Source organism: Nestor notabilis, unplaced genomic scaffold (genome assembly GCF_000696875.1).
Source record: "Nestor notabilis isolate BGI_N333 unplaced genomic scaffold, ASM69687v1 scaffold16219, whole genome shotgun sequence".
Lineage (NCBI taxonomy): Eukaryota > Metazoa > Chordata > Aves > Psittaciformes > Psittacidae > Nestor > Nestor notabilis.
Window position 1 is genome coordinate 141,424 of NW_009945286.1, and position 13,308 is coordinate 154,731.

The window sequence follows — 13,308 nt, forward strand, 5'->3', positions numbered from 1 at the left end:
GTACATCAAAAACTGCCTCTCATGTCATGACACTATTACATGAGAGCGAATGTGCAATTTTTACCACAAATTGTTGCCATTCTTTCTCCTTTACAAGTCAGGAATACAACTTGGCTTTCTCTCTGTTGTGGTCATTTCCTGGTGTTGTGGTTTAAGCCCAGCCGGTAACTCAGAACCATGCAGCTGCTTGCTCACCTCCCTCGTTTTTCCTCCCCCCCACTCCCAGAGGGATGGGGAGGAGAATCAGAGGAATGTAACTCCCACGGGTTGAGATAACAGCTCTCCAGTAACTAAGGTATAATACAAACCACTACTGCTACCAATAATAATGATAAGAGGAATAACAAGGGAAAAGGACACAACCGCTCCCCACCCGCCGACCGATACCCAGCCCGACCCGAGCAGCGATCTGGGCCTTCCGGGTAACTCCCCTCAGTTTCTATACTGGGCATGACGTGCTGTGGTATGGAATACCCCTTTGGCCAGTTTGGGTCAGGTGTCCTGTCTCTGCTTCCTCCCGGCTTCCCCTCCTCCCTGGCAGAGCATGAGACTGAGAAAGTCCTTGGTCGGAGTAAACATTACTGAGCAACAACTAAAAACATCGGTGTTATCAGCGTTGTTCCCAGACTGAAAGTCAAAAACACAGCACTGCACCAGCTACTAAGAAGGAGAAAAAATGACTGCTGTAGCTGAACCCAGGACACCTGGCCAAGCCATTTGTACAATTTTCAAACATTTTTTTTCTCTTTAAATGTCATAGTATTTCTCTGCTAAATACCAAAAATCCCTGTTTAAGATTAACTCATTAAAATAATCCTTATTCTGTTGTCTTTTTCACTTAAAGCATCACCTTCTGAAATACTTTTTCCCCATCTGTGGTCACTTTCAAGTCCAGTTTAACAGCTAAAAGAACATTTCCTTCAGCAGTCAATTACCAGGCAGTAGTCTTTGACAATCTTAAATTGCTCCATCTTATCTGGGATGTTCAGCCTTAAAAACTAAGTTAACAAGAGCTTCACTGCCTTTTTATTGAGACCAGAAAAGTGCACTGTCAAACTGGAGAATAAAAAAGGGAAGTTAGTCAACAAGTAGGCCTGCATAAGAAAATGAGGCTTGCAGGAAGGATATGGAAATCAACTTTCAATTTGAGGACCTGAAAAGTGAGGTACACTTAAGATGAATTCCAGATCAACTTCCTGGTTGTTCCCAAAGAAGAGGCAAAAATTCATGACAAATCATTCTCAGGTAAATGTATAAAATGCAGGTAACACAGGAAACAACGTCATGGAAACCACCAAAAGATGAAGACAGCAGAGGGAGTACAAATACTGTTATGTGTAGAGTTATGCGTTTAACATGTATGTCATGTAGTAGAAAAATTATTGATCTGAAGTTGTTGAAGTCATCCAAGAAGATACAGGGACTGACAGAAGACCTTAACTGAGGCAAGAGACCTTTGAAGTTCCTATGAATGCTGTGAGTGGCAGGTAAGGACATTTTGGAGTAAGAGCAATGGTGCTCTACCTGGGAAGAAATTGAATGTGATTTGAGAGGTGGGATGTAAAACCAGGACGTTTCCTGAGGGCTGATAAAAAACAAGTTAAAAGAAAACCAAACCAAATATATATAGTAATATTCAGCTGATAACATTTTGCATTATCTACTTAGGTCTGTCAGCCTAGCTCCTTTGAACTCAGCTGTTCCTAAATATTAAATATGCAAGAAAAAACAACCCATGGCTGAAGGACAATTTCATAGAATCACAGAATATCCTGAGATGGAAGGGACCCATGAGGATCATCAAGTCCAACTCCTGAGCTGCACCTTTTAAGCTATACCTTTTACATTTAAAAGAATGACGGTTTATAAAGAAAGAAGCAACAACTAAATACTACTTATCCTGTTTGTGTTCAATGAGAAGCTTAAAGTATGAAGGAATAAGGTAAGAAACCTCATAATATTCCCTTTCCACACACTATCATTTGCCAGACCTATAAGCATAACAAATCTGACTTCTGTGCTACAATGACACACACCCTTCAAAGAATCAGTTCCAGAAAGAACAGATGCTGATTATTTCCAAATGTTTTGTTAGCATTTCTATCTTCAAAATACTCTGGGTAACCTGGGTAATGTAACTAATTCATTTCCAATATGCTGTCAATTGCTGGGGTGAACCTTTTCGGGCCAAAATCAACCCTGGTGTAGCTACTGAAATCACTGGGCTAGGTGGGGCTCCTCCAACCAGGCAGCAGTGTAATGTGTATAGCCTTACTTTAGATTACGCTATTTAAAGCAAGATAACTTACCTTGTCATGCTAAGGGCTGATGGTACAACTGCTTGAAGATAAATCATTGTTCAAGTATGTTCAGTCAAAAGACAAACCCAATCCCTCTCTCTCTAACCTCTCTTAGTAATAATGACAGATGCTTGAGATGTATGAACTAAGTAATCCCCCATCCTTTCCTGCCAAAACCACAAAATCAAAATCACAAAGCAAAAAGCAGTCAGGCTAGTCTAACTGTGGAGATACATCAAGTCTAATGAGGTTCCAGATTATCCTGCTGGAAAACTTAACTACTTATTATCTCAATGCACTGACAGACAAGCTATCTCTCTCTCCCATAACTACCAATTTTCTTAAACCCATTGTCCCCAGAATAACTCTTGATTTACATCATCCACCACTTGCATCACTGGCAATAAGGGGTAGAAAATATTTTCAGAATTTTGCTGCTTGAGAACCATAAGATTTCACAAGAGAAAAAGGTTTTCTTCTGGATGGTGAAAAACAAACAAAAACCAACAACAAAAACTCCCAACCTCTGGTCTTCTGTGACAAAATGTGAAAAATCTCACATAGCCAAACTCTAAATCGTTTACTCAGCATTGATTTCCATTCTGAAATCCAGTGTTTTATTAAAAAAATAATAAACGTTTTATTCAGTTTAGGTTTACCATTACTACTGTAGAATAATAAGTCACTGGTGTGTTCAAAGCCCAATATGACCTCCAGTAACCTGTGTCTCCTACCACACAGAAGGAGGATACAGCCAAAATACTTTTATGAATATTTGTTAACTGAAACTATATAAACATAAGTTCCAAATGCCTTATGGTATATTAGTATGTGTTTCTGTAACTGCTTATAGGTTTTGGTTCCACTAATTGGTGAGTATGTTCAAAAACTCCCTCAAAAGAGAAATCTAGGAGTCTTCCTAAATATGAAGTCATCTTTAATATTTGCTAGGAATTCTGTGCAAATATATGTCAGACTATTACGACTCTGCATTAAATTAGATTTTCATATTATTCACCTTTCCATCTATCTGCTTTTCTGATGTATTCCTCCTCTAATACTTCAGAATCTTTCATTATGGTCAAACAGTAGATACTCTGTTTGCAAAATCTGAAGGAATTAAGACAATTTACTTACATCACCCTAGGACATGTATCTGTCTGCATCTCTAGTGTTTCCAGTTCTGTTCTGTATGGCCATTCTGTATCCCCAGTGGACAAAAATACCAGATTCTTTTCTATAATTCTACAATAGCAAAAGCATTCTCTAGCTAACCAGCTAGACCAGACATGCAAAATTAGACACACATCTGCTCAGATAAACCTGATCTGCCATATACACATCTTTAGCATTGAACTAGGTTTGATTCTTTATCATTTGTTAAAATTTCCCTTTTTAAATACAACTGGCATTATAGATGCTGTTATTCTGAGATAGAAAATAAGCTGATGGACACAACCCCCCTAAAATAACAACCTGGTTATCTCTTCTAGGGCCACAGAATTATTAAAGTTTATTTATCAGGTATTCATTAAAGGGCCACAGGAATATCTCCTTAGGTTAAGTTTTACTTACCCAGTCTACTTTATCCACATTCCAATACTTTTTTAAGTCACGGAACTGTATTAGCATCCCCTTCAAGCCCACAACAATAATACTTGCTAGCACACACTGCAAATATATAAAAACCAAAATCCATTTTCAGAATTGGTAGTGAAAACAAATGCTCTTTCTTCAATTTAGCAGTCAATACTATAACTAAATCATAAAAAATCTGAAGTTAATGCTTCAGAAATGGTATGAACACAGCTGTCCTTGTGACAGAAAACTAACAGTATCAAACCCATTTGGTTTTTTCCTGAAGGTAATCTATAGGCCACCTAATTGTGAGGAAAAAAAACCAGAAACTTCAGGACTTTCCAAGGCTCTCCATGCATTGCCAGACCAACAACATTCTGCCATAGTCTGGGGAACTCAGAAGCAAATCAGCACTCAACTTCTACACAGTGAAGAATTTCGATTCCCCTTCTTCACCATCTAGAGAAGGTGTTTAGAGCAAAAAATCCATAAACTTAGAGGCAAACAAAATAATTTATTTTTCTCCAAATCAGAAAAGGGGAGGATATGGATGAAGAAATTATCTGGAGCCAAAAAGGATGGAGTACAAAATGGTGGAGTTGCAGCATATAGGTGGGGGGCTAAGAAAGCAAAGTAGAAAAGAAATAAAATATCCAGAAAGCAACATATAAAAAGGTTTGGTTTATTTTAAATTGGGGGGGAGGGGGGGAAGCCTACAGGAAACCAGTCAAAATTTACATATAATCCATTAAAAAAAAAAAAAAAAGAAAAAGAGAGAGGAGCAGTATAGTAAGAAAAAAGACGTACTGTACATCTCTCTTCAAGTGTCCTTACTGTGCATGGTTAAAATAAACTATAAAAGGATCTGTGTTTGAAAAGTGAGAATCTTCATTTGACACTATGTAAACAATAGCACAAAGTAAATTTTAAACACAGTTGAGTTAAAATATCATGTACACACATGGCAGAATTCAGGATAATTTTGGAGCTGTATTTTGCATCTTTGACATGCCTCTGGTTAAAATTAGCTATTAATTCATAATACCAGAAGTTAGATACAGTTTATGTGAAAACACACCACTTTGCTCTATAGATTCTTAAGTGTAGAAGATGTATTCCATGGCAGAGATGTAAGAACACCTCATAATCTTTCTGTAATTAATCTTAGATCACTATCTACAATCATTTGTGTCAAGTTTATTTGAGAAGCAAAAAGTCATACATCATATGCATAACTGGATAAAAATTGTGGGTCTTCGTTAGTTTCTACCACACTTTGTCAATTTACAAATACACAGCAATCTGGATGTATATTTTTCATAAACTATGTGCCAAAAGTAAATGGAAGAGAAATGCTTATAAGCTAGCTTATATATGCAACTATATTTGTAAAATCTATATGTATTATGTTGTCACCTCTGTATTTCATGATTCTGAAACTTGTTTTGCCCTTAATATTTGTTCTCCCATTGAAATTAAACAGTGCTATTTTAGAGGTAGGACTATCTTCCCCTGAAAGAAATCGAGTCACTAGAAAATGCTTGAAATCATAACTTTGAAAAAAGAAAAGTACCATACCATAGGCAGCCAGTACAGCATAGGTCCAATTGCATATATCACCACTAGAATTAATACACTAGATATAAGGCAAGAGACCTAAAACAATAAACAAGAAAAGCAGATCATTCAGTCTAACAAAAAAAATTATATTATGTGTGAAAAGGGGTAATCATCAAATATTACAAAGCCAAGGACGAGATGTTGAGCATTTTAGCTGTTAATGGATGCCGATGCATTTAATTACTGTTTTAATCTCTGGTGACTATCTTCAGCCAGCTACAGTGAAAACACAGTAAGAGATCTCAACATCTGTGCTTGACCCTGCTGACAGCTCTCAGACACAGACCACAGTATCACTTATACGCTTAGTAATTAAGTGGAGCGTGTGTGCAATATCTCATCCCTGAAGTTTTGCAGCACCCACTCCCATTCTGTAACATATTTATAGCCACACACCCTATCTTGCAATAAATAACAGACCTGTCATAGCACTGAGCAAAAGTTATATGTGGAGAACTGTCATCATTTTTGCACAAGAGAAGATTTCTAACTTCTTTTACTGGGATCAACACTAAAAGGGAACTATTGTGTTCAGGCAGAAACCACCAATGATTTCCTGTTATTATCAGTGGACTTCAAAAAATGTAGAAACATTTTTTTTAATATATAAAAATTATAATTAATGCAGTTGGCATGCATCCAGAAAAATATATGGTCTAGGAATTATATTTCTCTTCATAGTATTACATGGTATTAATCTGATGGAAAACTACAGTAAAATTGCAGTCTCCTACCCCACTTTGATTGCTCACAAAGTGGAGTACTTCTGGTCTCATTAAGATACAGTCCAGATTCACAGAAGGTTTTTGATGATAAGTAGACAGATGCTCACTTTATTTTTATATTGATGTTTCTTTACTAAAATAATTAGGTTTCATTTTAAGAGACAAGTTGTTAAAAACAAAACCAGACAAGTTGCTAAAACACTAGAAAATGCCATGATGCACTTAAAAATACCATCAAGAAGGATAGACAGAATGTTTACAGGAAAAGGGACACAAAATCTGTTGGTGAAGTCACAAGGAACTTTTTCCTCTTTCCGCTTTCCCAAACGAAAAAAAAAGAAGTGTTGATTCTATTTGAAGGACTCTTCTAGCCCATGATGATCTTTACAGCGAGGGTGGTGAGGCACTGGAACAGGTTGCCCAAAGAAGTGGTAAATGCTCAATCCCTGGCAGCGTTCAAGGCTCAGGTTGGACTGAGCCTTGGGCGACATGGTAGAGGGTGAGGCATCCCTGCCCATGGCAACGGGGTTGGAACTAGGTCATCTTAAGGACATTTCCAACCCTAACTATTCTATGATTCTATGATACACTCCCTCATTTCTATTTTCTTCCAGGAGAATATATCACTGAAGAATAAATAGCATCACCTAATCTCAGGCATAGCCCTTGGAGAATAAAAGGGCTGCTGTGAGTCCCTGGAAGACTCTTTGTGTTTCTTTTGTGTCATTGTGTTTTTTGCCAAAGTAAACTGACTTCTGTGTAGTCCAAGCAACCTCTCACCCTTCTTTTTGCTTATGATCTGACTGACATTTATTAGTGATGTTCTTCTCTTCATTCTGCCTAGACACCCCAGAAAGTAGAGGATTAAGTGGATGTGTTGCTTTCCAAAAATAAAGCAGGAGAGAGAACTTTATGTTTATTAAAGTACTCTCATAGCAGTGCTAATGCATGGCCACACTAACTTCTGGATGCAGGCTCTGCTATACTGTGAAACCAAAGGATAAAATCAAGCAGACATGTTATTTTTACCATGTACTTCCTACTTTGAAATCAAACTATGGTGGTTTCTTTTTTCACTTCATATATTGAATAAACTTCTACTGGGGACTTCGCCTACATGTACCAGAGCCAAAGTGCTCACATAACCTGTATGCCTCCAGGTTGTTGGTCTTCAGGTATAGGTCTTTGGATTACTTTAAAGCTTCCTTGGAAAAGCCACGGTGCAGTACAACTGCAAATTGGACAATCAGTACATTAATAGTGACAGAAGATGTCTGTGAGGATGAGGGCATGGAGTATGACATTGAATCTAACTCAAAGACATGAAATAGCTAATAGCAAAGTGGTAGCTAAAATATTTGCATATAAATGCTTTTAAATATTATTATCAGATAAAATACCAATTATGATTAACTGAGTTCAGAGTACTGTGTAGGTTAATTAGCAAGTAGTGAACATGTAAAGTTTTGAAATAAAGCCCTGTATCATTTCTCAGAATTGTGGTATCTGCATGAGAAATAATTGCAGGATATGGTCAAGAAGATACAGTACCTACAGACTGCACTTAGCTTTACCAGTTGTACATTATTACCCTTTTCCTTGCAATTAATGTTGCAAGAGCAACAGTTATAAAAGACAATGGCAACACCAAAGAACATAACATTCAGATGGCAGAATGCCCCTGATGAATCCCTTGAGTTTCTGAGGAAGGAGGGAGATGCAGTGCTTAGGGGGCTTCCACAGGGGTGCCCCAGCTGCAGTGGCCCACATGGTGCCATCACACATGTAGGTCACAGCACAGCAGTTTGCTACCTCTCTTGTTCATGAACATGATTTGAACAGGTAACAGCCTCACAGGGCCACAGTTATCATTTTTCTCAGTTGCAGTTGCCTCTTTTCTGAGCTACAGAACTTGTGGGTTTAGTTGTTAGCAGAAGGAAATAGCCCCCAAAATCCTCAAAAATCTAAGTGTCATATCTGTGGGCTCAGTATATACTGAGGAACAGGACAAGTACATTGTGTCACAAAGCAAAAGTTAGTAGATTAATTGTTTGGGTTTTTTTAAAACGAACATCTCTTAAGGTTACTTTCACTTTATTTTTAAAATCAGGTAGAAACACTGAATTAAATCCGACCTTTTTCTAAAACTTCAGATTAGCCTGTACCATTAAATCCATTAAACACCATTAGAGGGCACTTTTGTTACAGTGCTGACAAATCTTACATAAAATTGAAAAGGCTTGTGTGTTGTTTCTTGCAGCCTGAAAATACAACTCCTAACCTCCTTACTGCCACAACCTTTAGAGTTCAGATTGTATTAAACGGGTAGAAATTAATAAATATAACCATTAGCTTTTCTAGTAAGACAGTTGCTGAACTGATACAATTCTATGCAAATTGTTAAAAATGACAGGGCAGAATCATTTCCCAGAACAGAGGAAAAAAGAGAATAGGAAAATATAATGGATAAATCAGTACAAGTTCCATTGAGCAGTACCATAACCTTAATTCTCCTACATACTTCACTGTAACCCATTACCTGAGTTTTGGCGCCCGTACTGTACAGAAGTGCCGTCCGTCCCATTGCTGCAGCACTTGGTATGCAAAAGAAAAATGAAGGAATCACGTTGCTGAGGCCATGAGCCAAAAATTCCTGCAAAGTTGTTAAACAGAATATGGTTTTTTCCTATTTTTCTGACATTTCAATGTTTCTTGCCAACAGAAAAGTCCCCTATGTAAATATTAGCAATGACAAAGGACGTTTGAGGGCAAAAAATCACATACCTACACGATAAAAGATCTCCCAATAGAATATATATTCTCACAACTCTAAACTAATTTGAATGATAAAACTGCTGAGATTCATCAAAAGCAGGAGGCACATTTTGTTCACAGCATAAATGGTATTGCTAAATTTTGAAGATTAAGTTCAACAAAAATATTTACATCTTGATGCACATCTGCTTTTTAACAGGCCACAGCCTCAAGCAGTGGGATCTGGATGGTCTCCACGTTGCTTCTGGATTATGACTCTACTGGAAGAAGACAGCTACTGATTTTCTTTCTTTTGGAGCATACTTTAGTGAAAGTGAAATATGGTAGCAATACTATCTGTACACTATCTTTCATTATAAGTGCATTTGGTGTTAGAAAAGTGGAGAAACCACCTTATACCTGCAAAGCCATCTGAAGAATGTTTCCTAAGAAAGCACCCCAACTTGGCTACCCAGCATCATTCATCTCCCCAGCCTGTAAGGACTTCATTTGTCTGCTGAGAGTAATGTGTAAGAAAAGACTTCAGTACTGCTAGAAGTGCTTAGGACACAAATCGTACTGTATCCAGCCAGGGCAACACCTGATCATAACTTTGTCTTCACAGCACAAGACAGAACTACCTTAAAGCTCCCCAGACAGCTTTATATAGCCACATACCACCATGCAGAGCCCCGTGCCTGGCTCCTGAATGCAAGACAGCCAGATCCTGCCACTGTAGTCTCTATCTCATGTAGGATTTGCTCTTTGGCTCCATTATTCCATGCAGACTTACACCTAGTTTACAACACCTCAGTAATTAAGCTGTGTAAGCTACAAGATTTCCAAAGGTGCAGAAAGACATGCAGGTTGCTGTACTGCATGTAGTGCGCTTCAGACAATGCTGCGTATCTCCCTGAAGTATGACCTGTGTTAAGCTCAAAACATTTTCCCTCTGCTCCCTAGAGAACACAGCTCTGAAGCATCAACATAAATTCATGATCCTATGTGTTCATTCTGAAAAATACTTTAGAGACCTGAGCATTCTGTAGAGCTAATTTGGACTAGATTTGGGGTTTACTGTAATCGCTGGAAGGCCTCAGGATGCCATATGGAACATCATACCCTTTCCTACTGGGCATCCATCTAGAATACATTTCCAAAATGGTGAAGTAATTTCAAGGCTTGCTGACAGTAAGAAGAAAGAGGTTTACCTGGTTGTCATCCACAGTGTATTTAAATTTTTTAGCAGAGTCTTGGGCAAGAGCTAGTGATGCTACGTAACCAACCAGCGCTACTCCAAAAGCTTCAGTGACTACTTCAGGCAGAACATTCATGGGTGGTGGTTTTGGAGATGGTAACCTATAAAAAATAAAGACAATCCTTTTTTAAAAGCCTGATACGTAGCTTGCATATACCTGCAATTCATGAAGGTAAAAGATAAACTATCTTTGCATGCACAGCTAATTTTTGTGATACTTGTAAGGTGACATTTTTCAATAATTTAGATTAATAAGACCTCGGTCTGTGAGGTCCTGCAGAGGAGAATTTGTAGAAGATGAAACAGTTTCAGATAGATTATTCCATTTGCAAACTTTAATCTGAGGAATATGAAGGGATCTTTATAAATTAGCTCCCTTTCTAACAGATAAAATAAGCAACCATTCCCTAAATCTGTAATGCTCGATAAAAGAGACTCTTTTGTATATTTTTTTCTTTTTTATAGTTGGCTTTCCTGTAACACTTAATTTAAACCTTTTAAGCAATTTAGTATTCCTGTAGATTGTGGACAGTGTGGATATTTATTCCATCTAATAGAGAGTTTCTAACGGGCACCGCAATGAAATGCCTCAGTCAAGAACCGAACCATCCCAGTTTGTCTGTGTACCCCACAAAAACACTTCATTCTCTCAAGAGTACAAACCATACTGCCTAGGAGCCAAATCATGCTCTTAATATTTCTAGCGCTCTCCACTGACAAAGCAGTTATATATTTCAAGTAAATGACTAAAAATACATCAGAATGATACAGGCTCTGCTCCTGTTTTTCAAACTACAGAATCTTCTCATGAAAGGTTAGGCAGAAAATAAGCTCTTGAATAAAGCTGCATGAGTACACTGTAACTATTGATAACATATACTGAAAGGGCACACTTAGCCCTGTTTTTGTCTCAGATACATAGCATGTAATAGCATACTCTAAATACTTAAAAACAATTTTTTTTCTCAGCAATTTCCTTTATTTTATTTCTATCAGTGTAAATTGACACACATGCACTGATGCTGTCTGGGACTTACATTTTGTGAAATTTAGGGAAACCCTGCAATTTGCAAAGGGGAGATTACACAAAAGATGTGCTTACCAACCCTTAGAGTCTGAACATTCTCACTGACATCTAGTCTAATTTCTCTTTCCAGCTTGTTATTTCAAGTATATTTTTTCCTTCTCTTCAAGATCATGGAGAAAAATGTATCACTGTATGTAGTCAGAATCTCTTTTCTAGATCAACTATATCTAAATCCTTTATATTTCTTCAAGAATCACATTTTCTAAAATTACTATGTAGAATAAAGTGTAGCAATCTACAAGCCTGATCACATTGCAAGTCCTTCCTGCTACAATAACCCAAGGCAACCCTCAAAAGCAGGTTGCAATAATCTTGTAGAGAGTGCTCTGCCCTCCTGTCATACATCCATCAGCCATTACCAGGTACTTAGTACCTATTTGTTATTCCATAAAGTAATACAAAAGCTAGAAAAATGTACAAGAAAGTCTGTATTTTGACAATGATATCTATGCAAATATACTTTGTTAACATGGGGGTCAATTGTGAGAGAGTATTTGAGGAGGCTGGAAATTAACATAATAGGTTTTTGCCATTCCTTATTTCAGAAAACTTCTTTGACCTCTTCAGAGACCGTTCTCAAAAACAAACATATATAAAAGCCACAAGCTATTAAAAAACACATTACCCTTCAGGAATATGTCCCACTACTTCTAGCCCATAGGTGTATTCCATATCAGCATAGTAGCAGGCAACAGATGTAGCAATTATCTATTGATTCAACAGAGAAAAAGATGTTATGTTTCTACTGCTTTTAGTTTTTCATGTGGTCCCTGCTATTGCCATACCTAAGCACATGAACACCTAAGTGTTCATGCATTTGTCCTTTGACTGATCCAGTAAGACATGAAAGTATTATTATGAAATTTTTTGCAAATGTAGAAGAGAGTCAAAAGAAACTAAGATCTGGACACAATAATAAATTTAGAAAAGATTGCTGAAGAAGAACTATGGTGGAGATTGTATATTCTATGTTAATGAAAGGGATCTGTACAAGCCTCTGTAAAGCCTTGGGAACCTTGCCAGTCAGTGGCACCATAGTTCTTCTTCAGCCATGTTTTCTAAATTCATGCCTATGCTGTGTGAAAGGAAAACTGTAAGTAAAACCACAGAAAACAATACCACAGCTATTTAACCTTGTTGAAGACAAGTAACAAGCAACATCTAAGCCACAACTACACAGCACAAGACTTGCCTGGAGTTATAATGTACCAGTTACTTTTCATTTTCCATTTCAAACTTCTTAAACTTTAACATTCTAGGGTTCATGTTCTTGTGATTATGTAAAAAGTAATAAACACATGAAAAATATTACATAAATTGGGAATGTATGTCATTTCTTTCTTAACTATTTAGCCAAATTTTTCCCTGTTCTTACAGTTAACATACAGCCATGAAAATTAGCTGTCCATTTAATAAATAGCAAGCGTGGCTGTGGATAACTGTAGATAACACAGTAAAGTTCAGCATATCAGCTGAACCCCTGAAATCTTCATAATCAAAAAAAGTCTGATATTTGATTCTATACTTACCAAAAGGAGATCGATGGGAAGAACAACTTTAACGTTTTTCTGAAATTTCTCATTCAGTTCCTTAACAAGAACAAGCACTGTAATGCTCAGCAAGGAGAGAAGTAGAGCTTCCAACTGAACTGATCTGATATTCTCAAATATGTAGGCATAAATCTACAGTGAATGGAAAATAACAATCACATATCAAAAAATGTATGATTTTGTGTCACGTTATTCTACACAACTTCAGAGATCTTAAGTACTCTGTGAGACCTGAATCAGTATGGCAGGAGCTGAGTCATCTGACAAACTGGCCTACATTTAAGATTTTGCAAGGAAGAAAATCATCAAATATTCATAAAATCAAAGAATCAAAGAATGGTTTGGGTTGGAAAGGACCTTAAGATCATCTAGTTCCAACCCCCGCCATGAGCAGGGGCACCTCATACTAAACCATGTCACACAAGGCTCTGTCCAA

General features: G+C 37.3%; 1 protein-coding gene across 1 annotated transcript in view; it reads right to left on the reverse strand.

Moving 5' to 3' along the window:
- Positions 1-12,998, reverse strand: part of SLC26A7 (solute carrier family 26 (anion exchanger), member 7) — a 34,495-nt gene extending 21,497 nt beyond the window's left edge. The window contains exons 1-6 of the mRNA XM_010022800.1: positions 12,852-12,998; positions 11,948-12,030; positions 10,189-10,336; positions 8,763-8,876; positions 5,457-5,534; positions 3,876-3,971 (exon numbers count right to left, since the gene is read on the reverse strand). Of these exons, the coding sequence (XP_010021102.1) occupies positions 3,876-3,971; positions 5,457-5,534; positions 8,763-8,876; positions 10,189-10,336; positions 11,948-11,994 (483 nt within the window). The 5' untranslated portion in view covers positions 11,995-12,030; positions 12,852-12,998. The remainder of the gene's footprint in view (positions 1-3,875; positions 3,972-5,456; positions 5,535-8,762; positions 8,877-10,188; positions 10,337-11,947; positions 12,031-12,851) is intronic.
- Between the last annotated feature and the right edge of the window lie 310 nt (positions 12,999-13,308).